Source organism: Parasteatoda tepidariorum, chromosome 12 (genome assembly GCF_982258835.1).
Source record: "Parasteatoda tepidariorum strain Cologne lab strain chromosome 12, Ptep-v5.0, whole genome shotgun sequence".
Taxonomy (NCBI): domain Eukaryota; kingdom Metazoa; phylum Arthropoda; class Arachnida; order Araneae; family Theridiidae; genus Parasteatoda; species Parasteatoda tepidariorum.
In genome coordinates, this window is record NC_141766.1 from 135,015 (window position 1) to 161,645 (window position 26,631).

Sequence of the window (26,631 nt, forward strand, 5' to 3'; positions counted from 1 at the left end):
CACAAAATAGTTTTTATTCGATATGTAATATTAGTTTTCTTACATTTTTTTGTATTCTCATTAGATAAATGCCAATTTGGAAATAATTACTCTGGATTTGTTAATATTTTTAATTTTCTTCAAAATAGGCTTATGCTGTTTTATGTTTCCCCTTCATCAAATCTTTTTGTTAAATAATAATTTATAAATAAGTTTTAAATTAAGCTTATTATTCCAGCAGATTTGAAAAACAAAGTATTAATTCATTCTTTGTTATAACTATAAGTAAAACACAATACTACATTTTACTTTTTTTCTTTTCTAAAATGCTCAAATCTGCTTTTTTTGTGTGGTTTATTTAGAAAAGTTAACCTGTTTTCTTTGCTTTTGTAAGCACATTAAAGTTGACAGGCAATTTAGTTTTGACTTAGTTCAATCAATACAAAGTTCATACAAGCTTCATTCATAGCTTAGTTTTTGAATTTTTTTAATGCCTTTAAATATCAATGTATACCTACTTCTAGTTATAATTTTTTAAAATTTATTATGAATAACTAAGTAGGATGAGGGAAAGACAAAAATTAGTCAATCAGTGAGGAGGATAATTTAAATATAATATTGTAGTATATTTTTTGTACAATTATATAATCTGAATTGATATAGAAATTGCTTAAAGACAATGAAGGAATTTAGTCTTTTCTGTTTAGTGAGTCAGCTATTAGTTGTATAAATTTCAGCTAAAATATGTTTCAATTATGTATACTGAATTAAAGATATAATAATTTTAAAGCATTTAATAAATTATATGCATTTTATAATTCATTATAGAAAAAAAAAATGATTTAAATAAATAAAATCATGATTTTTCTATTTCTTAATTATAATTATTATTATGTGTTATTAAATTATTATTAAGTAAATTTTAAGAAATGGTATAATTTCTTTTACTTTTAGGCTGGAACTGTTTCTGATGGTGAAATAGCTAGTGGTAAAGTTTCAACTTCAAGTAGTTTGCTGGCTTTAGATCGCTTAAGTGATACTTCCCATCGTAGTAGTTGTGCTTCTGAGCGTCCTATTGATGTTGGTAGAGTTGGGAGTTGGGCAGCTGGATTTAATGTTCTACTTGTAGATCCTGCAGGATTGCACACTTTTAGTGTAATATTTTAGAACTCTTTTAATCTGGAGGATTTTTTTGGTTATTAAATTAAGTTTTTTTTTTAATTAATTAGATTTTTGAAATTACAAATGCCTTTTTATTAAATGCCATTTTTATATTTTTGTGAGTAGGATCAAGTTGCTAGTAAATTGTTTTATTCTTTCCTTTTTTTGTATTACAAAGAGACTTTGCTATTGACTACTGGCTATTGCTAATTCAGCTAATAAGATTTCACTTAACTTCCCGTCACGGACATATCATGAAAAATCTTCAACTTTGTCATAACATAACTTATAACGATAAATGTTTGCACAAATAACATTTTCATATCGAAATGTTCCTTAAACGGTTCTGGAAAATTTGCAGATTTTTATATTTTTTCATTTAATAGTATTTTATTATGAGAGAAGAAACATGTGCCACAACAATTTTTAGTTATTTTCTTTACGTAAAAGAAATTTAATTTTTAATTTGTATGTTTTGTAATTGGTATTGTGAATTAATGCAATATTTAGTGAAAAGGATTGTTGAGAAGGTCTAAATATTATTTTGAATTTATCAGCTAATAAGAGTAATTATTTATTAATAGTTATCTATTTTTTGAAATATTTCTATGTAGTATAATTGAATAAGGTTTTATTTCTTTTATTGAAAAAGTTGAAAGGCATTATGATTGAAACATGGAGTTTTTCAACAATTCAGTTTTCTTTTTATTTTTTAAAGGTTGGATGAAAACTTTTATTGAATTATCTTTATTTTTTAGGAATTTTTAAAAAAAGAATTCAGTCAAGAAAATATAACTTTCTGGATAGCTTGCGAAAGATACCGTCAGCTAAAAGATGACTCATTGGTAATTTTTTTTCTCATGAATCTTATCTTTTTTATGTTCTAATGTTTAATGCTGAGTCTTTTTTAAAGCTCTTGTTATTATTGTTGTGTGCCTTTACAGTAAAAATGTTATTTCAGACTGTTAACTTATTAAAGTAGTGAGAAAAAAATTACATTTGTATTTTTACTTATAAGTTTTCAAACAGTTTGTTGGTTAAATTTTATTTTATTTATTTATTTATTTTGTGAAACAATATTCGAAACTCACTAAGTCTTTTATATCGTGAATTTCTCATTTAGTTCAGTTTTATATTATAACTAATTTAAACTCATTTATCAACATGAAACTTAATTTACAGAAATTTTTTTTAACCTTTATCAGTTGAAACTTTCTTTAATTACCACATATCCTGGTATTTAAGTTGACCACCCTATTTTTAATTGCAAGTTTCTGGTATGTGGTCTACAAGTCTACTGTTATTGATTAGTCGATTATTATTCTTATAGCAGTTATGTGTCAAATGATATTAAAGGCTTGGCGAAATAGGGTCTCAAATGCTATTGTATAATCTTTAAAAAAAATGTGGAAGTTACAATTCTTTGAATGGGGGCAATAATTTTTTGTGGGACTCAGTAGAAGAGGATAAACTAGAATCCATTACATAGTAGAAGAGGATAAAGTAGAATCCATTACATAGTGGGATATGTATGATGACACATCTAATATTATTGAATCCAATACAGATGATGTTTTTGAATCTTAAAATTTGTAGCTTTATGGTATATTTTAAGTTTTCATTATGTTACATTTTTTAAAAATTATTGAATAAATAAATTTTTCTTATTCTTAGTTTTTTTCTGACTGTAATTTAAAATATTGTTTTTTTAAAAAAAAACTTTTTATGTTTAGAAAGAAAATGCAAAATTAATTTTGCATGCCAGATTAAAATTAGTTCTTGAAGGGGATAAGTTGATAAAGAGTTAATCATATCAATCTCATTATTTATAATGCTTCAATAAATCATGATCAAGGAAAGTCTGACTTATTGCTAGTGTATAAATCCACCCACCGATTTTCGTTAAATTTTGGATTTAAAAAGTTGACTTATACACCAAGATATACGACAAGTTATATATATCTATAATTTTCTTTACTTATAATTTTATAAACATGTTCTAGTGTAAAATACATACCGTAATTTCGCGGAGATAGGTCGCGGCGTTATTGATTTAAAACTTGAAAATTTAGTAGGAAGGCGTATCTAACGGGGCGGCCTATATAGTATTAATTTTTTTTTTCTTCAAGAAATTTTGCTTTTTAGAAACCGCACTGGAAATTTCATCTTCATTTTTTCCACCTGTTATTGTACTTTTTATTAATTTTTTCATGCTTAATGTCACTCCAAGGAATGGTCAGCGCACCTGGAATTTCCCCCTCCCTAATCCTTTCTTGGAATCATTTTCTGGAGACCACTATCCACAAGAGAACAAAGTTTCTCTTTCCTTTCTGCCATATGGACTGCTCTTGAGTGTAGGAAATGGGCGTGGAGTGGAGAAGCATAAATCAGAAAGGAATGAATGAAGAAAATCAGGGTGGGGCCAGTGATAAAGTAACTGTAAAACAAACGCTCCCCCCCCCCCGTTCTTTCCAGGAAATATGACTCTTCCACTTGTCATGGATGCCTCTCTCCACTCTCCTTTTTTCTTCAGCTGGTTGTTAAAAACATGTGAATGTTTGGTAAATAAAGCATGCTGATGAGCTTGGAATGACCATCAATAATCTTACAATTAAAATGTTCAAAAAGAATTTCAAACTTTCCACTGAGGGTCAGTGCAGAGGGAAAAAAGCAAAGTGTGTGAGAATTTTAGTCAGGGATAAGAGAAAGACAGTCCTAGGCGGAGTCAGTTGAAAAAAGAAACCTGATTTGAGAAGCGAAAATAGGGGGAGGAATTGCTAAAAATAGAAACTTGTTTTAAATGCTTGGGAGAGAGCTTTTTATTGTTTTTTTTCATTGCTCATATTTCTGTCTGATTTCGATCATCTTCCTCAGCTTATTATTATTACGTTTTTTATCGTTTTATCTTCAGTTCTGATGCGTTTTTGTTTTATTAATGTTTTAATATTTTTGTTTCGTTTATACTATTTTCGTTTTGTTTTAACATAACTTGTATTTAAGTTATCCATTTTAAATGCCTCCCATTAGGAGGAAAAATTATACCGCTGAGTTTAAGCTGTCAGCAATTAAAACAGAAAAAGAAACTGTGATAAATTGCTTAAAAAAAACGGGAATCATCCCGGGACAAACGAAACCGAAAGTGACGGAGATTAACCCGAAATAAACAATTAAATAGTAAACCTAATTTGCTCTGATGCAGAGAGTTCTGATTTTGAGGAATTTTTAAGTGCAGTGATATGAATATATAGTGATGGGTGATATCTAAATAATATATTCTTAAGTTTTTCTTTGAACAAAATTTGTTTGGATTAATCGTATATTTCTAAAACACGATTTTGGATTGTTAATTTAAAAGTAAAATCGTTTTATTTTTAAAAAATTTCATACTTATTTTAATGGTTTATGATATATTAATTATTTTATTTATATTTTAATGGTTACTTCACTTTAAAATTAGAAAATGCTTAATTTTACTTAGAAAATTATTAAAATCTATTTTATATACTAGGATTGTTTCTATTTTTTTTAAATATTTAATATCCTTTTATTTATTTTTATTTAACTATTTAAATTATATACATATGCATATTTAGAGCATGTGTTAAGTCTTTAATTAATACCTGCGTTAAGTTCAAAATTCTTTAATTGTTAAAAAGCTTTTTTCTGTCAGTCGATTTTTGAGGGAGTGGCGTATATATCAGGGCGGCGTTTCTCCGCGATATTACGGTAATAATGCTATGTATAAGATAGGGTTACACAACCTCCGGACCACCAGCTTTCTATTTGTGGCTCGCAGCAGCACTGAACAAAATAAAAAAAACATTATAATTTTTATTCTTGAAAAATAAAGCACAATCAGAAACTTTAAATTGCGCATTTCGATTTTTGATGTAGCTAATCTTAATCAATGAAATTCTTTGATCAAACTTTTCAGCAGTTATTGCTACGGATTTCAACATAATCTTAAAAATCACTATATTTTTAATTCGACCTTTTTATGGTAGGGAAATTCAAAATTTAGTAATAACTTTTGACGCTCTTTGTTTGAGCCAATTTTCTTGTGAACCCAAATTACTATTCTATCATTTTTCCAGCAGTTATTGCTTCATTTTTCCATGTGGTTTTTAAAATTTCAATATTTTTAACATGATATTATTACAAATTCCACATTTAGATAACCTCTTTTTTTATGTGATTTATTTGTACAGATTTTATTGCAGCAGCAAATCCAAGATATTATTCAGTTTTTTTGGGCAATTATTACGATGCATTTCTATGTAATTTTGAAGAACCTAATATTTTTAATATGCTGTTATTACAACAAGCTAATTTTGAAATATGTATTAAAGTGATCACTTTTTGCTGTTCTTTACTTACTGTTACGCTTTTCCACATGGCTTTTAAAATTTCAATATTTTTAGTGAGATATTATTGCAAATTGCTCATTAGATCAGGGATGAGATTTTTCCGCTTTTTTCACTTTTGTCTATCGAATTTCAGCCTTTTTATCGAAAATTCCGATTATCTAAAAGTTTCACTTTTTTGAAAATAAGTATTCCGCTTTTTCAGAAAATTCAGCCGTTGAAATAAAATAATTGTATTTATTTCCGATTTTCAAAGATAAACTACATAGCTACCAACCCTTCCTCATTTTTACTTGTTTTAATTATTTTCTCCGCTTTTACGCGCGGAAGATAAGATTTTCCACATTTTTCCCCGCCCGCTGGATTACTCCTTTTTTCGTAATTCAGACGTCGCTGCTTCAGACAAGCCTTTAAGAAGTCCCAAGCCCAGAATCTGCTAACATTTCGATTCTTATTCACATGATTTGAATATCGTACATTGCGATTCTTATTTACAAGACTAAAAGATCCAATATCATGCTTTGTATTTACCCGTTTTTAAAAACCTATGTAGCGATTCATATTCACCCGAGTTTATAAATCTAATGCCGTGATTTGTTCATTTGTTATAATATCAACCATCGATTTTTGTATTTATACTTGATTTTAAAATAAGGTTTGGGATTCGCATTCACATGATCTAAAAATTATACATTGTGATTCCTATTTACGCAATCTAAAAATTACGCATTCTGATTCATATTTATGAAATCTAAAAATTATGAATCATGATTTGCATTTACGCGATTTAAAAATTCAATAACGCAGTTTGTATTTTCTCATTTTAAAAATCAAATATCAAGTTTCTTATTTACTTGATTTCAAAATCCATTATGGTGATTCATATATACGCAATTTTAAAATCCAAGATTGCTATTTGTATTTACACGATTTTAAAATCAATTATTGCGATTCTTGTAAGAAGTAGGTTTTTTTCTTGAATTAGTTACTATAAAGGTGACTGTTTTTCTATCGACAATTATTAATACAGTCAAACCCCGCTATAGTGAACCTTCAAGGGACTGAAATTTCGGTTCACTATAACCGGGAGTTTTCTATATCCGTTACGCAGGCAATTTAACTAATGGCTCCCAAACTCCTCCCTTTTATTACACATTATTTAAATAAATAACTGAAAAATATTATGTAGTAGCAAAAAAAGTGTTATTTTTCACTACTCTTCGTCTTGCGTACAAAATAAATATTAGTAATCTTTAGCTGATCAGCAATCCTCAACATCAGATATGGAAACACTTCCCAGCTCTCCGATAATTTTTCCTGAATATCTGTTATTTTCGTTTTTAAACCTATCTAACCTGCCTTCGAGCACACAAAAGTAGCCTCATAAAATTGGTTAGCAAATTCATCGACATTTATCCAGATACTGGAAGATTGCGGCTTCTTCGATTTGTGAACCACTTCAGCAATGCTTCTTCAATATCCTTCTGATCTGCTTTTCTCAGCTTTTTTCTGCCAGCTAAATTTTTTTCATGAGCAGAAATTATTAATTGTCTATTTTTTCATATGTTACAAACTGCAGATTTGGATAGTTTATATTCCCTGCAAATATCAGCTTGATTGCATCCATTTCAATTTTTCTGATTATTGAGGGCCTTATCAACACATATTAGTGTCCAACTCTTTAACCAATATTGAATAATTACTCATTCCCTCTGACAGAAAATGCATAATGATCCCTCTTACACCTTACAGGTGCATCATCTGCCTGGGTTGGAAACATCTACTTGGTTTGTTTAGGGATGGGAAAGTGAGATAAAAAGAAGCAAACAGGAAAAAATGCTTATCGCTTCATTACCCTCCATAAATGGTTTTAAAAATCAGTATATGTATTTATTTTGAAGCAGAAATTTCTAAATTATTACAAAAAAAAAATGAAGGAAAAAATCAGTCGAAAGACAGAAAAAAGTTCCCTATATCCAACTTCCTCACTTTTCTGGTTCACTATATCCACAAAAAATAACACTATACGTGTATAGCAAGGCACGGGACCCAACATTTCGTTCACTATATCCGGGAGTTCACTATATACCATTTTCACTATAGCGGGGTTTGACTGTATGTATATAGTCATTACAATATCAGTGAAACTGGAAGATAATTTATTCAAAGCTTGCATTCTGTGCTTTCAAAGAAGAATGTTACACAGGCTGGTAAGGAAAGAAAAAATAGGATTTGTCAAAAGATGTTTGAAGATGGGCTAATGACTAAACTAATCATTAATCTGTTTCCCCTCATTTACAAGCTGCATTACGAGCAATTTGACCTTGTTAAGGGATTATTTTTTTTTTTTTTGTGAAACATGAAGCACTTGCAGCAAATTAAACAAAAAAAAAAGGTATAGCAAACATAAAAGATATAGCAAACAAAAGCAACCACTTGAAAAGTGATTAAATTTTTTTTGGAAAAAGAGTTAATTAACTCAGCACCAAAATCCAAAATTTAAAAAATAATGCTGCTGTTATAGAATGCTAAATTCTTATCAGATGAAAAATAATTATCCAAACAGTTGCTGATTATCATGTAATTTTTCAAGCTAAAATAGCAATTTTTGTATGTTAAGGAATTCTATATGTTTCTACTTCACAGTTATTGATATGTTTCACAGGGCTCTAGCTAGATTAGATTATAATATGTGACATCTGAGATTGTCGCAGACTATCATTTTATATGTCTGTCAACAAAACAAATAAGAAAACAAAGTTTCTAAAGCAATAAATGTATTTTGAAACATAATAAATTGGTAGACTAACTGTCACAAACAGCGTGACGAACGAAAAGAATGAGTACAAAAAATAATGTGCTTCAACAGAAGCTTAAATACTCTTTTAAACAGATAACGGATGACGTCATGACCCTTGCCAAAATGACCAACAGCAAATGAAAAGAAACCGGCCGATCCCCGCAGACCATGACGTCATCGACGTAAGTTGAATGCAAGAGATCGTTAACTTCAATGACTGACGAAGATCGCAACTTATACCTTTTATTTTTATGTTATTTAATCAAAATATAAAAAACCCTTTTGGCATTTATTTGTCTAACAATATGAACATAGTGACTCCAATTGTAAAAGTTTCTTTTCTTTTCTGAATAATTTAGAAAGTCATGTTACTGATATATATGTTATAAATCATGCAGCAGTATTTATTAAAAGAAAAGGAATGTTAATGTATGTTCTCAGTAGTTTTAATTAGCTAAACAGGTAGTTTCTCAAGTAATAATTGTCTCCTTTATGTGAACTGATGAAAAATATAATTTCTAGCTTTATTTTTTGAGTTGGTAATTTTACTTGTTACTAAATGTTAAGTATTGATATAATCATTCATATAATAATAAATTAATACACAATTTTTTGTCAACACATAGTTATTTATTATCTTAAATTGTCTGGAATTTATTATTAGACAATTGCATGCGCGTAAAATTTACTCGTGTGGAAATTCAGTTTTTTTTCCTTTTGGCCAATCTCACCCCTGATTAGATAAAAAATAATAAAGCACATGAAAAAGATACCACTTTTTTATGTGCTTTATTTATACTGATTTTATTGCAACGACTATTTTTCAGTTATTTAGTTTATTTTAAGTTGCCATATACCTAATATTTTTAGTACTCTGTTATTACAACATGCTAATTTTGAAATATGCATTTAAATTTTTTCCATCATTTCTTTCTTCAGTTATTGCTACACTTTTCCATGAAACAGTTTTGAAAATCTCGATATTTTAATGCAACATTATTAATATATTATAATTCTAGAAATTCGATTCTCTTCCAAATTTTTTCTTAGCTTAAAAATTGCTTTAAAAAATGCATTTAAGATTTATAAAACTTTCTGAAATTTACTTAATATAAATATCTTAAAGTTGAAACGTAATCCCTATTAAATGTTGAATTTTATTTTTCACTATGATGATTTTGTTTTAATTTTAATTATTTTATGCCCTATTAGCTTTCTTTAAATATTTAACTTGCATTTATTTTACTCCATGGAATATTTAATATTTTCTCTTAATTTAGTTCTATGGAAATAAAAATTTTTATTGTTAGAATTTATATTTAAAAGAACTTTCACATTATGTAACGTGATAACAATTCCATCACTTTTATCCATTGGTTTTATTTGATGTGATAAATCTGTATTTTATTATTATAAAATTTTTTTTTTAGAAAAAGAAAACATTTTTTTATTTCTTTTGGAAAAAAAAATGATCAATTGTGAGTTTTTTTAGTTTTAAATGAAATCTAATGTTAAAAAATATTTAATTTTATGCAAACAAATTAGTAAATTAACTGATAAAAGAATTTAGTGCCTAGATGTTTATATAAAAATTACTATAATTGTTGTGAACATGTCTATTTAAATTTCTGGGTATACAGCCCTTCATCGAGCTGCTGTGCAAGTTGCTTCTCACTAAAAAAAAAAGTTGTGCACCCCTAGTGCAAGAAATTATGTACATGTATAAGTATTAAAAAATTATTAGATAAGAGGGTGAATTTTATGTCTAAAATTCAACACGAAAGGACTATAGATTTTTTTTAACTTTATTTTTAATACAAAATATTTTAAACAGATAACAGTAGTGTTTATATTTCAATATTGATCTCTTTTTTTTATTTCCTAAAAATTTTTTAAGCTTATCAGTGTTTAATAAAATGCCTACAAGTACTGTACTGTGGCCTATTAAAGTCTAAGTATCAAATCTTTTTGCTGTATTTCAGAAAAAGTTGTGAGTTATAAATCTTAAGGAGTATACAAAATCTCATAACTTTGATTTGATATCTTCTTTCCTTTAATAAACCAATTGTAAAAATTAGGCTAAAAATTCATTAAGAAAAAAAAAAAAATTATTAATCCGTTTGCAGCAGCACTTAAAATTTAACATTTCTTAACAACAATGTTTGTATGAACAATAAGTTAATTTCTTTTGTTCTGTCAACAGTAATGAAATTGAATATTAAACACAGTTTTTTTAGAAAATAAATTCACACTTACATAATATTAATGCAATTGTTTAGAATTTTTTACTAATTTTGTTGTTAAGAAATAGTAATTCTTAAGTTCTATCACAAGCTAATCAATGAAATTCAGTAATTTTTCATTAATTTTTGAATTTAGACATTTTTAGCCTTAATTTTCACATTTTTTGTTTCATAGAGGCAACAGAAGATATTAACTTAGAGTTATAAGATTTTGCTCTGATAGTAGTTGACAAGTTTTCTGCACTACCGCTAGAAGATTTGAGATACTTCAACTTTTTTTTTTATCCAATCTAACATACTGCGAAAAATTTCATACCTAGAATTATCAGGATTATCCAACAAGTTATTTGGTAAAAGAAAAGAAAATTCCTTTCATAAAATTTTTTAATAACAAATACAAATTGTTCGCATTGTGTAAAAACAAATTATGTTTAATCAAATTGCATGTCTTATTTTTCAATTAATTTTTTTAGATGTCCGAGATGGCCAAAGATATATACAACAAGCATTTATGTATAGGTGCTCAAGAGCCTGTTAATGTAGATAGTCATGCTAGGCAAGTTGCGCAAGAAAATTTAAATGCACCTACTCCTGATTTATTTTTACCAGCTCAAAAACAAGTATAATTCTTTTTTATTATTAAATGTAATCTTTTTCTATTTTTATGGTCTCAACCAATAACAAAAAGAGAAATGCTTTATGTGCAATGAGCCAAAGAAAGAAGGGGGAAAAAAGTACTCTTAATAACTTTTGTAATGAGCAAATGATTATCATTTACTAAGTGCGATTCTAAAGGCTAGTCACAACTCTGATTTAAGATATAAAATTAGTTACAAAAACGCACACACAGACTGATATATGTATATATATACATAAATTTTTTTTAGTAAATGTAGGGTCTTATATGCTAGTCAGGAGAGCGCTTGAATATTTGGGGTATTTAATGTGCGTGAAATTTTCTTTGGCTAAACAAGTTATATAATTGTGTGCAAAATGTTTTCATTTTCCTTTAAAATGTCCTGAGATATTTTGAAATAAGTCAAAAGAAATTAACAGGTCCAAACTTTTGATCACTCTTCTAGCTTAGTACTATGTAACCATATTAAGCTGTATACTAAAGCTGCCTAAAGTGTTTTTTTTTATTCAAAAAAGTACACTTTTGTTTGTTAATTAATAGGTAGCACTACTTAATTAGTATTTTTAAACCAATTTTTTTTAACAAGTATGATTGGCATTTATTGTGTGTAAATCTGATCATTAGAACAAACTGTATTTAGGATGGAATTTTTTTTGGGGGGAAGGGGTTGTAAATTTATGTTTGTCATATATGTCTATAATTCATTATTAGCTTGTGGACTATTTCTGTTACTATATGGCAATAATTCTGGGAAGCTTCTAAGCTTAACACTATAGAAAAAAAATAAAGGAACTGTAATTAATTTCAATTTATGATAATTTAATTATTCCATAGCTTAATAAGAACAGTATTAATCTTAAATCATGAAATAATGAGTATATAATATATATAGCAAATAAGATATAATATTAAGAAAATATGTTTCAGTTTAATATTTTTTTTTTTTAAAAAGAGAAGAAAAATTTTAGCATTTTGATTTACTTCTGCAGTAAAATTAACTCCAGAAGAGTTTTAAGTTTTCTGAAATTAAAAAAGTTAAATTCTTTAATTAAATTTGTTTTGACATACATTTGACTAAAGAACATTTTCTCTTAACAAAATTGAAATCCAAAAAATATGTAAGTTATGTAGTTTTTCAAATTTTTTTTCATTGGAATTTATTGTTCGGAGTCAAACATTGGCTGGTTGTGCAAAAATGTTAACCATATAGGGTGGCGCTATCGTCTACGTGAAATTTTTTTCTCTTAATCTCAATACTGATCTAATTTTCAGATCAATATTTTCTAACAGTGATCAAATTATAATCCATCACATAGTTGATTTTAAAATGCCTAAAAATATTTTATTATAATGTTTTTTCTAACTACAATTTTATTTTGAAACTTAACATTTTGTTGTGTTCACCTCTCCCTCATAACCTTTCATGTCACCCTCAAATTAAAAATTAGCAGCTTTTGTATATTTATTTCCTCTGCCTTTGAAATTTATTTAAATAGTAAATCCCTGGAAAAGAACTGTTTTCGGTAATTAATGTAGTTGCAGAGTAGCTACACAGGTCAGTCTTATCAGTTCATTTTAGGCCTATTATCTTCTCTTCGTTTTTAATTCTTAAAGTTTGTTTTATTTGTTTTTTAGATTTTCAATTTGATGAAGTTTGATTGTTACCAAAGATTTTTGAAGTCTACTATGTTTAAAGAATGTATGTTAAGGGAGATGCAAGGACAACCTTTACTCTATCAAGGGCAGTTTTGTGATGTGTCTGTGTTCTCAAATGAGAAACAAAAGTCAGGATTAAAAAAGAGGAAGTCTTTGATTCCGTGGCATAAATGTAAGTCTATCTTTACTACATTCATTCAATTGTGTGAAGGCGACATCTACAATTTTATCCAAAATAATTTTTGATTTTATTTTCATTTGGAGTATTTATTGCTGCCAATTGTTTTTATTACGAGCATTCATATGACAAAAAATAGATTTAGCAACTATTTATTATATTTTATTCTTAATATTGTTAAAGAATTACTTAAAATTTTTTGAAGATCTAAATTAGCTGTAATTTTTAGTTAAGTGGAGCTATAAAGCCCCATAAAATGTTACTCTAAGCAAGGAGATATTAAATTTTTTATTAATTTAAAGTGAAATACAATTTAATTTGTAATGATTGACTTAAAAATAATCCAGGAAAAGTAATACAGGCAAGTATGTATACACTCCAACATTTCAGTTTTGTGCAAAATATATTAATCAGTGGTTGTAAACTAAAGCCGGAATTTTTAAGCAAAATGAACCTTTATAAAACTTTCTTCAAGACTTTTGCGCAAAACCAATCCTCTATCTGATCTTTAATATATCTATTTAAATTATTTGCATGTGGTGGTGGAAAAAATTCTTTTACTTTTAATTTATTAAAATATTAATACTTTATCTTTTTTTATCACTAGAAAAATTATTTCTACTAAGAAACTTCTAAGAAACTAAGATATATATATATATATATATATAATATTTGGACATTTAAAATATAATATTAGATAAAATTTATGCTTAAATGTTGTGTAAAAATTTTTATTTTTCGAGGACATTAACTTTTTAAAACTTGTTCCATCTCTACTTGATGCCTAGTTGGGAGATTTTTTGGATGAATAGTCAATATTAAAAGCAAATAAACTTTAAAAAAAATTCGTGAAAAGAACTTAAACTTGCAATACCTTTCAAAAAATTGGAATTTTGAAACAATATTTTTATTCTGTCTTACTCCTGGTGATTTTTTCTACATACCTTCGTAGTTTAAGTTTCTAAGTTTTATATATTTTATGTAGCAAATCAAAATATAATATAAAGGGAAAAAAATTCTGAAATTTCAACTCTGTAATTGCATTCCTGCAATCTATAGAGCGGTTTGTATGCTATTTTTCCTAACAAGTCTAATTCTGAAAGTAATTTTTTATTGTTAATTCTATTATGCTACGTGTAAATTTTTCTATGCATCTGTGTAGTGCCAAGTTTCTAAGTCTTCTTCTAGTTTTTGCCCCACAAAACCAAATTTGACAGTTAGCTTAACACCCAAAACAGCAGCAGCCCTTATAATTTTTTAATATAGAGAGATATTTAGTTTCATTTCAATAAATGTTTTATTGCATTCAATTTAGGATCTACAGCCTGAATTGAATTGGTCATTAAATTTATATAATTTTTAAAGAGAACAACACATCCACACATTATATATGCCAGTTTTGCATAGCAATCTATATTTTTGTTTAATTCTTCTTTACAATTTTAATTTTGTTTACTGATAAAAATATTTTACGTACAAAATATTTCGAACAGTAAATCTACTTGAGATAGATCAGATGTAGCTAAGAATTGTTTAGAAATTTTTTTTTATTTATATTTTGTTGTATGCTGTTTTTTCAAATTTTTTGAGGGGGGGGGGTGTTCCTATCTGTGTTGGGAGGAGGATGGGCACCCTGGTATGAATAAAATATATGACTTAAATTTAATTATTATTTTCAAACCTTTTTTTTTCTTTTGCTGAAAACTTTGTTCAAGACATAAGAGTTTGAATTGGTTACTTTTTAATTAAAGCCTATTTAAAATAACTGAGTTTCGATGTCTTAGTGTTACATATTTTGATTAAACCATATTTTATTGATAATGTCTTAGTAGATGATAATTAAATAAAATAAGGTGTAAAAAATATATGTGACTCAAAATAAATACTCAAGTGTGATTTGTGTCAAAATCTTGCTTTTATCTTGCTTGTGTTCAGAATTGAAATATTGAATTAATTTTTTTGTAAAAGCCTGCTTTTTTTACGTGGTATAAACGCAGAAAAATTAAAAAACTTTTTTTCAAACTTTGGTATTCTTCAGAATGTAATAAATTAAAAATATTTTTCTTTCTTCTTAAGTTAAATAGAGCTAATTAAAATAATTTCATAAATTGTACAATCATATTTATTTAACTCGGGTAAATTGATTTGGGACCAGTCTCTTAAAAGGCTGTCCTATATTTTTTTTAATAAAAAATACCTTAATTATTTTTGTTTTTGCTGCTAGGAATGTTTGTGTTAATAGCTATATGTTTAAATCTCTTCAATGTACTAAACTATTCTCTATTGTTTCATATATTTTGCTTCCCAAAACTTAAAATAATATTTTTTTTATTATCTTTTTTTCTTTTTCTAAATTTGCTGAACACCACATCAGCTGAGCGCTACATTTTCTCCTCATAAAGCTCTAAGATTTTTGGTATCAATGCTAAAGTAACTCGTTCTAATTTCTATTATTATTAAAAATCTTCAGTAACTAGTACTATGAATTTTTTTTAACAAATTTCTATTATCCAAATTAGATTTACTATAACAAATAGTGCTAAAATTTTCCTATCTTTGAAAAAAATATTTCATGATTTTTTTTGAAATTTTTTATGTAACTAGTGTTAAATTCTTGGTGTTAATTTTTCTTATCCTTTTAAAAACTGTTCCCCATTACTATTTACTCATTTATATTTAAATTATAGTAAGCAAAACCAAGTCAAATGAATCTAAATCAAATGGAAGCAGACTATGGGATAGACATAGTGAAATCAGAAAATCTTTGAAAAAGAAGAAAAAAGAAAAGAATTCCCATAAAATAGATGATACAAGTTCTACTCAATCAGATATAACTGATAGATCCTCTGTGACTAGTAGTGAACCAGGAGTTGGCTTGATGTATAAAAATGTATCATCTAGAGAGGTTGGTGTTTTTTTTATTTTTATTAGGGCTTTTATATAAATGATAATGTTAAATGTTCTTAAAAAAAGATTTTTTGGGACATTCTTAATTGAATGGTAGTAGTTGCTGAATGATTGAATAATATTGTTATAGATATTTTATGACTTAGCCTTCGATCAAGGGTTAGCAATCGATTCAAGGGTTTAATTAAGTTACTATCAATATTTAGTACAGTTATTCGAATAAATATCCTAATTACAATAGTTTAGTAGGCCTACATTCTAGTATATACAGCTGAGTATCAATCGAAAGAACAGTTTCAAGTTTCGGTGTTATTCATACAAAACTGAAACAGGGATTCAAAACTATTTTTTTTAAAATCACTTGCTTTGAAAATTGTTAAAATGGAAGTAAATGAAATCTGATTTTAGAAATGAAAAATAAGATGTTTGTTAATTGTTTTTATTTATAAGATAATTTTTTTTTATTTTCAATAATTAAACAAATTAATGGATTGGATAAAATAAAATTTGACACATTTTTATTTCTTATTATTTAATATTTTCTGCACCAAAATTTGGGTTTTTAACAGTAATTTTCAAAGCAAAAAGAGTTTTATGATAAAATAATTCAAGAACATAATTCATGGAACACTTGTAATTTTACATGTATGTTAATTAAAAAATACTTCATATTTATAATAGTTTATATTTATCCTTAGGCCAAAATTTCTGGTTTTTGACAATCGTCACAAACTATGTAAAAAAAGGTTCTGCTTAATATTAATATCTTTTTAAAGTGCCTAATTATGATATTTATTTTAAGTGCATAAAAATATTTTTGAGTGCTTAAAAGATGCTTATTTTTTGTTTAACTTTTGCCTGCCATGGGCATATATATACGCTTCGCCAAGCTGATGTGTTAGCTGTCCCTGGTGTATTTATATGCCTTTCCAAAAAGCACAATGCACTTTACCATATGCTGCTATCAGTAATATTATTCCCATAGCTTTGCAATACAATAGAGTGAGTGACCTTATGAGTATTTTCAAAAAATTTCAGACGAGGTGGGAAGGAAGAGGAAAGGTAAGTTTCTGGAAAGTAAATTACAGATGTGCAGTTATTGCTTGTGTTCATTTTGAGTGATACATACTTTTTTACTTTTCTTTCACTTCCATTTTAATAATTCCATTAATTTCCTCCATGTGTAATAAAAAAATTTTTTTTTTGCAAATATGTCTGAGAGTGAATTCGATGACTATTTTCTTTCATCTTCCGGGCTAGAAAATTTTAAATATCACATTACTTCAGATGATGAGGGCTCTGATTTCGACTAACAATTTATTTATTATTAAACTGTTATACTTTAAAATGTGTTTTTCATTTTTTTTGTAACAGTAAGCAGTTCTTAAATTGAAAAGCATGCCTCTTCTTTTTCTCTAATACTCACCAAAACTATGCACGCCTCTGTTTAAACTGGTGGCATTGAAGGGTGAATTTCTAAATTTTCCTCAGTAGACAAAGGGGTTAATGAAGAACTTATAAAAATTATGAATTTAAAAAATATAGGACATATATTTTTTTATTCTAGCTTGTTTAATGTTAATCATGAAGACAAAATATTGCAGTCAATTTTAATCTGTAGTTAAGTGTAAAAGACTTAGTGTTATAGATTAGATTAATAAAACTTGATGTTATAGATCTTATTTCTCTTTAATGATCATTTGAAATCCTTAAAATTCTCTATGCATGCAATATTCTATGTATTGCTTAGTGGTTAAGCATGATATTTTTTAGTCTTTTGTAAAATATACTGCTTTTTTTTTCAAGTTGATAACTCTGTAGACATTTACAAAAAAGTCTGCAGATTTGATCATCATAATTTACAAAATAAATACTATGGTGTTTGTAAGATTTGAAAATAATTGGTGTTATGTAGCTGCAAATTCAACTGGATTTTGCAATTTTCTCTCTGTCTTCTGGTACAATAAAAAATCATTCTAGTTTTTACTACGTTTAGAAAACTAAATAAAATTGGGAAACTTCCTGAAAACTACTTATTAAAATATATTTTTTTTTTATTGTTTGAGATTTTAAATAAGTTATATTACCAAATAGTAAAGTGAAACTCAAATCTGAAGTAAATTAAAATATTTAAATTTAATATTTAATTTTTTTATTTATATAAGCTTTCTTAAATGCTGTTTAGGATTATGGAATGAAAATGAATTTATGATTTTTGTTTATAAATTTAAGAATAAATTAAAAATAATAAAATGCTATTATATTCAAGTAAATTTATTGTCTATCAAAATGTGAAATATTGCCGTAATTTGAATTTGTAGTTAGGTCTTAGCCATCCATGGACTGTTGTACTACTAAGTTAAGTTTATTTCAGTAATACAGTAGAGAACCATTTAACCGGTATCCAGATAACCGGGAAAAGTTTTGCTCGGTTTTCCCGCCATTTTTAACTAGAACGATTATGAAAAAAAAGCGGAAATAGTACTCATCCTTGAAGTTGAGTAGAGGAAAATGTGAGGAAGGGGAGAATCTTTTACCCAGAGAAACGTCATTTCCTCCGTGACCTTGAAGGCAGGGAAGGGAGGAATGTTTTATTTTCTCCCTTAGGCTGTCAATCAAACTCAAGGGTGTGGCATGCAGATTTCGTTTTCTGTTTGATTTACGAGGGGGGTGGGGAAAATGCATTGCATGCATATCAGTAAACAGAAGATGAAAGAGAAAAATATATTTATCTATTTGACATCGATTAATAAAAATAAAATCTTTTTCTTTTGAATAAATTCTCATTCTTTGGAAGTGCGGTATCATTTGCAAGTTTTTCTAGATGTGGAATCACATCTGCTCTAATTAAAAATCATGTTTTTATCAACAAAAAAAATAAAATAAAAAGAGAATTGTTTATTAATTTAAACATAGGATTATTTTATGAAGCAGTTTTGTTTTTCTGATTCCACTATGTTTGATTTTTTTTTACGATAAATTTCGCACACAATAAATTCTTTTTATTCATAAATTTTATCATTAGGTTTTTTTTTTAAAATTCCGTTGATCTTGCCTTGTTTCGGGTTTTAATATTTATGGTAGTGCCTTTTTTAACTATCGTTTCGGTTCGATAATTTTCAAGTGTTTTTATTTAGATTAATAAGTTTTCCTTTTATTTTATCGTTTTCCCCTGTATAATTAGGTATGAAATATATTGCGTTATTTAATCATTGGCTGTCCTTGTATTAGTTGATTTAGGAATTGTAATTATTTTTAAAAAATAAATATGAGAATTTTGTATTTTTTAAACTTGTTTTTCTTGTCTAAATTTGCAAATTTTTTTATTCTTTTAAATGTTATTTTTCTACCATTTTTTTTTCTTTTTAAAGATAGGAGTACCTTTCTTTTTTTTTCTTACTTTACACATTACACTTTTTCCTTGTAATTCGGGTTTGATAAAACATCAATTAACGACACTTTTTAGTCGATCCAGAAAACCGGGAAATTCAGACATCCGGAATAGCGATGGTCCTGTATAACATAAATTTTGTATTTGATTTTACTTTGTTAGATATAAAAAATTTCTAAAATTCCCTATTATTGGCCATATTGAATACATCAAGCTATAGTGTGGGTAAGACATTTCTTAAATGAACTTTTCTCTTTTTTATAATATTCTAAGTTGAAACTTTTATTACAGTCATTGAATTCTGCTGAACTGGCTCTGTTCCCAAGTCATTGCACAACTGATAGTCATTACTGCAGAGTTATCCTTCCTGATTTATCAACCACTGTAGTTAGAACACAATCAGGTGAAACCGTAGGTGAAATGCTTTTGAAGCTCTTAGAAAGGAGGAGTCTGACTTATAATGCTGTTGAGGCATACATTGTAGGCTCTCATCAGGTAAAAACTTGTTCCAGAATATTACTGATAATAATATGTGTTCCACCAAAATAAAGCCTTCGTGATTGTGTACTGTAATTTGATATATAACATTCTAATGAAATCAATACAGATATATTAAAGAAAGTCTTTATATAAATATATATTTATAAGAGTAATTGACTTCATGCCTTACCTGGCCAAAAAATGGAGTGTATAAAAAAGAGGGAAAAAGTGTTCTTTTAAATTAAAGCCGCCACCTCTGGTGCATGGTTTCAAGTTTGTAGTCCGAAAAAAAAAAATCAAAATTTGTGAAAGATTTTCAAGTAAGTTTGAAAATTTTATTGAAAAATTTTATTCTTCTACATTTTCTTGCAATGGTAGTATTTATATTCAAATGAATAGAATTTTGATACAAAATATTCTACATTGTTCAATTATTCTGATTTATGTTTCATCATAACCACTTACTACATTTTAAGAATGATCTTTCAGTATTTGATGAATTCTTTTTATCCATCATTAGGATAGTCATAAAAATAAAGTTATCCTTTTTGTTCAAAGAGTAAAAGAAAATAATTTTAAATTTTTCCTGTTCCCACAGCTTTTTTTACTTTCTAAAATACGTTCATTAAATTTTTTTCCCAATGCTTTGTTCAGACAAGACCTGTTTTCAGATATAAACAACATAATGGTATCAGAATAAAGTTTGCAATTCTGACTAAATAACTTCTAGTGGAATATTTTCAAGAAAATGTCAGAATTGTATTCTGTGTATCACTGAGGAAATATCTAATACAATTAATCTATATCCGTCTTTAGAAATTGCTGTTTCATCTATAACACTGTTTACATTTCTGACATATGTAAAATTATTTGCATTCTGTTTTGTATGAAATTTACAGGGTATTCGCGCACCTGGAAAGTCATGAAAAATCATGGAAAGTCATGAATTTCGGTATTGAACAAAATTTGTCATGATTTTTACTATTTTTTAAAAAAAATCATGGAAAGTCATGGATTTAGGTCTCCGAAAAATCTAATTTTTAAGAATGGAATCTCCTCCCCCCAATTTCATCCTGTTCCAAATATCTGAATTTCCAACAAAATCACCACTCAGTCAAATTTTATTTGAATATAAAATGATTTTATCATGTTCTTTAAAAATTATGGTGTTCTTTCAAAAAATGAAAGAAAAAATATTATTTCTAGAGCGAATTATCCTTTAAACTCTCTTCTGTAATTTAAGAATTTTTATTATTATTTTTTTTAAATTTTATCAGTTTAAAATTCTAGTTGAAGCAAACCAGTTATCGGTGAATTTTTTTTATTCCGAAATGAACAGAAAAATCAGGAGTATTTCTTTCCTTTCTGATGAACAAGAAAAGTATCTTTAGAATATAATTCTGCTGTAAAATTCTTTCCTTACTCTGTTTTTTAAGTTTAAAATCTATAAGTATGAAGATGAAGAGTATAATAGTTTTGTTTATAGCTATTTCGAATAATGTTATTATAATGCTTTTTTAAATTTATTGTTGCGTTTTTGTTGGAGAAAATAGCAACTTCGTTAAGTCATGAAAAATTCTTGGAATTAGTCATGGAAAATCATGAAAAGTCATGAATTTGAAAATCTAAAATGTAGCAGATACCCTGAATTTATGTCTTAGTTAAATAGTGGTTTCGTAAGAGATTTTACTCTTATAACACATCGGCTGATAAGTTTCCAGTCTGACATACAGATGGCGCTCTAAATGCAGAATTAGTATTTTGTTTAGCAAGTCCTAACCTTCAAATAAAAGGTGTTAAAATTTTATAACGATCTGCCAATTGATTTTAAAGTTACAGTGATTTTAATCGAACACCAATTTATGTTATTGAAACAATGGATAAAAAAAAAGAATTTCGTGTTTTTATGAAACATTGTTATTTAATAGGAAAAAACATGGTAGAAACTAAAGCTTGGCTCGATAAGTGTTATTCGGGTTCTTCACCAGGAAAATCGACCATTATTGACTGGTTTGCTGATTTTAAACGTGGTCATACAAATGTTGAAGATGCGCCACGCTCTGGATGCCCTAAAGCTGTGGTTAATCCGAAAAACATAATATAAGTCCACAAAATTGTTGTAGAAAACCACGAAGTGAAGTTGCATGACATAGTTGATTCTCTAAATATATCAAAAGAGTGTGTAGGCTTTATTTTGCACGAACATTTGTTTATGAGAAAGCTGTATTCGAAGTGGGTGCCGCGTGTGCTAACAGTTGACCAAAAACAACAACAAATTGATGATTCCGAGAGCTGTTTGACGTTGTTTCGGCGAAATAAAAAGGACTTTTTGCGTCGGTATGTCACGAGGGACGAAACGTGGATCTACCATTACACACCATAGTCAAAGCGGCAGCCAGCTGAATGGACAGCAGTCGGTGAACCTCCCCAAAGCGGCCAAAAGCGCAGCAGAGTGCTGGCAAAATTATGGCATCCATATTTTGGGATTCGCAATCTTATGGATTGATTATCTTGAAAAAGGTAAAACAGTTAATAGTGATCGCAACATGGCCCAACTGGATCACCTGAAGGAGGAAATTGTCAAAAAACGGACCCATGTACAGAAGAAAAAAAAGTGATCTTTCATCAGGATAATACCCTCTATCACAAGTCTGACTACGATGGCAAAACTGCACGAACTTCACTTCAAGTTGCTTTCGCACCCACCCTATTCACCAGATTTGGCTCCTAGTGAGTTCTACTTGTTTGCAGACTTGAAAAAAATACTCGCGGGTAAGAGATTCAGCACGAATGAGGAAGTGATTGCAGAAACAAATGCCTATTTTGAGGCCAAAGATGGTTCTCTTTTTAAGAAAGTTATAGAGATGTTAGAGAGGAGATGCAGCGATTGTATATCTCTTAAAGGAGACTATATTGATGAATAAATTTGAATTTTTCTATAAATGTTGTGTTTGCTTCATTAGACCGGGAACTTATTAGCCAATGTGTTATCTTGAATAGTAATTTTCTAGAAAACTTTTCAGTATTTAATTATCTAGCCTTTGCAATGGAATCTATGTGCGAAAGTACCGATCAACTCAGATAACTAAACAGCAAAATAAAGAAGAACTTATAAGAAATGAAGATTAGTTGTCTGCAAATAAAATTTTTAAAACTACTAACAAAAATTTTATGTTTATTAAGTGTAATTAATTTATCTAATTAGTGTTCTTCAGCTCCATTTTCTGTATATAATTTATGTGTTGATGCAATAAATTTACCTTTTTTATATTGACAAGGAAGAATTCTGATGTTTTATGAAAGTTTTATCCATAGACATCTTTCACTTGTTCACCATCACAATCATCATCACAAAAAATTGTTAAAAACTATAACAATATTAAAAAACCTTTTTTAGCTGTTTAGATTAAATGAAGAGGATTTGTTTGGCTAAATGACTAACTCCTGATATTATATTAATATGCACTTCACTAGACTAGTGTCTTTAACAAAAGTCTTTAGAAAAGCTGTAAATGACAAGGAACTTGATTTTTTTCTGTTAAAAACTGGCTGTAGTGAATAATTTTATTCTAGCTGCTATACAGGATTGTTACCTTTAAAACTCTTTGTTTTAAACATGTTTAAAAAATTGAATAAAAAACGTCTTTTAATTTGTCTTTTCAAAAATTGCTTTATTTATTTCAAAATAAAAATAAAAAAAATTGTGCAAGAATGTTTTGAGACTGAAAACCAAACCTTTTTTCATACAGTAAAAGTTTCTAACCGGCAGTTGTTTTCTACTTTTAGCAAGAAATGGCTCTAAAAAATTTACAAATTCTTAAATATTTTACTTTTTCAAAATAAACTATAAGAAACAAGTTTTTTTTCCATATTTGTAATGTTCTATTGAAAATGAACATTAAATTTTATATTTTACATTATGTTAAATTTTTTTATTTGAAAAAATTAATAAGTGAAATTAAAAAGTCTGAAGTAAAAATTTGATTTTTTGTACTTAGGGATTGTTCACAAACTATATTTAAATGTATCAGGCTTATCTCTCAGTTTAAATATATTATATATTTTTCAGATTTGAAAATTTAATCACCTTGATAAATTAAACAACTTTTTGGTAACTCATAAAAAACACTCCGTTGTATGTTTTTGGCTGCACTTATATGCTTTTCTCTAGCAAGCGCTTAGCTTAGCCAAAACAGCATTTTGAGCCTGCAGGGCTGATTGTGCTCCGGAAAAATCCGGATTTCCGGAATTTTCGCTAACAGTGATCCGGAAGTTTCCGGAGATCGAAGGTCCAGGCGTTTCAAAAAATCATTGATCACAGAAGTTTCCGGAAATCAAATTTTCAAAGGTGGAACTTAAAAGCACAGTTTATATTGTTTGTTTGTGAGGGAGAGCCAGAGAGATACTTTATATATGCTTATATTCATGATTAATATTCATTTTTAATCAGTGAATAGTTGTTATAATCATAAACTCAAGAAAGAAAGACATATTTGAAAATTTTAATTATTTCTCCAGGTCATCATAGGTATGTGTAAAATTATAAATATATTTTAAGTAAACTAAGAAATATTGAGAAAAAGGGGAAAAAAACTAGCTTAAAATTTTTTCAATTTAAACTGTTTTTTTTTTTTTTAACACAAGAAATTTTCCGGAATTTCGACTTGGGCTCACAATCACCCCTGAGCCTGTCATGTTATATAATCTAGAGCAAAAGTGCTACAACCAAAAATTAATGCTACCCATGAATTTGAACTTCTTTGAAGAGGAAACACTTTTTGTTCATTTTCTATCTAGAAAAGGATGCAATGATTGACTCTTTAGGAAGCGTGCAAATATGTGTCAAAAAGATTTTGAAACTATTTTTACAAAAACTGATTAAGAAATTAAATTTTTATTTGCTTTGAATTATTGTTTTGACAATCGTGTATTTTAAAGATTTTTATTTTATATGTTCATTATAGCCATTAGATCACTGCACAGATGTGACATCATTGAGTTGTAAGGAAATAAGAGTGGAACAAGTCATTTTATTCTGTGTAGAATTGCCCAATAAGAAAACTATAGGAGTAAAAGCAAAAAATAACAAAATATGTGGTGATATTCTGAAACCAGTATTAAATAAGTATGGATATAAAATTGATCAAGTCAAAATGACAGTGGTAAGGCAAAATGCTTTGTTGTTTCTATAGCTTGTTTTAAATGTCTTATTTTAATGGAGTTTTTTTTCTTCCTACAGTATAATCCTTATTTAACAAAACTTGGTAGACTAGACAAAAATTTTGTTGAATTATATGTTGTGTGAATTACAAGACAGACACTCATATTAAAAAATAGAATCGGACTTCTTAAAAATAATATACTTAATTACAAACTAATATGTGTGCAAATTATTATTATTTAAAAAAAATAAAACTAGTGGCATGCAATTACCCCCGCTAGTCTATTTACACAAACCCACTAATTTGCAGTTCCCTGTTGATTCTGTTGCTTTTGGCAGTATTGTTCTTAATACATGATTTATTTTAAGTGCAAATCAGATGGGTTGAAAGATGGGTAAATTCATTATTATGTTATCTTTTACAGGACTCTCTTAAAAACTCTTGTGTGTCAATATTAGTAACACAGCATAACATTTTACAGTGAACGTTTTTAAATAAGGTGCTATTTAAATTCATACAAAATTTGCACCAACTATAATAAATGGAATGATAAATGAATACGTTTTGAAGAAAATGTTGAAAGTTTTCTGAAGTGAAAATATTTGATTTTTTTTTTTTTTTTTTTTTTGAAGTACAAAACTTGAAATCATTATGTTATAATTATTTTTACATAAACATGTTGGCTAAATTTCAACCATCTGAAAAATGTCTATATTGTTCTGTAAAGATGCTTTTTAGCATCAAAATTTAGATATTTTCAAATTAACTGCTAGTGTAAAAAAAGCCTTACTTTTAACTTTTTTTGCTTACTATAGTTGTGACAAATTTTCTATGGGTGCTCATAGCACAGTTTTTAAAAGTTTTGATGAGGGCATTTTTCTACATTTACTAGTTTCATCAATTAAAATTTCCAAGGCAGTTGCATTAGGTCAAAATCCAGTTTCTACAGCAGTAAAAAGTTGAGAAATTTTCCATGACCACTTTTGATACTAAGCTTCTGGTATCCTAAGTAGGTTTGCCTTTTCCAGATTAGCATGCGTTTCACAATCTCAAAGTGCTTTAATCATCTTTTTTAATACAAGACTTAGTTTTCTATAGCACTATTTACCCACCTAATCTAGATAAATAATTCTAATTACCTTGCACCATATAACTAATTCTGACTCTTGTGCAAGAGAGTTGCATTCAACTCAACTTTCTTTTGGTGCTTTTTCAGGTTTGCCACTCCACAGGGAGAATAGGGTGAATACAGGGAATTCAAAAATCACCTAAAATAACTGGGGAAATGCGAGGAATTTTGAGTTTTTCTTTAGAAACTGAGAAAGTACAAAGAATTTTGTTTCTTATTTTCGTCATTTAAAAATGGTAACCGCTCAAAATGCAATCTATGGGATATTTAATGATCATATTTCAGCTATATTAAACTAGTTCATTTACTATAGCATGATTTGTTTTATGTATGTTCAGCTGTTCCTTTTTCCCTCTAGTTTTTTCAGCAATTATAACTAGTATAGTTAGCCCAATACCAGGGGTCTGTTTAGAAGAATTTCTTAAAGCTGTTTAGAAGAATCTTTTCATAAAGACGGACCCTTCAGAAAATATTTTAACTTAAAAACGAACCCTTCACAAAATAATTTATCTTTTAATCTGACCCTTCACAAATTTGTTTATCT

General features: G+C 27.7%; 1 protein-coding gene across 4 annotated transcripts in view; it reads left to right on the forward strand.

Annotated features, from left to right (window-relative positions):
- Positions 1-26,631, forward strand: part of LOC107439058 (regulator of G protein signaling loco) — an 83,945-nt gene that overhangs the window by 40,736 nt on the left and 16,578 nt on the right. For all 4 annotated transcript variants that reach the window (XM_016051524.4, XM_087155876.1, XM_016051523.4 and 1 more), the window contains 7 exons: positions 934-1,134; positions 1,899-1,985; positions 11,021-11,167; positions 12,820-13,012; positions 15,706-15,923; positions 19,608-19,811; positions 24,761-24,958. In XM_016051524.4, coding sequence (XP_015907010.1) covers positions 934-1,134; positions 1,899-1,985; positions 11,021-11,167; positions 12,820-13,012; positions 15,706-15,923; positions 19,608-19,811; positions 24,761-24,958 — 1,248 coding nt within the window. The remainder of the gene's footprint in view (positions 1-933; positions 1,135-1,898; positions 1,986-11,020; positions 11,168-12,819; positions 13,013-15,705; positions 15,924-19,607; positions 19,812-24,760; positions 24,959-26,631) is intronic.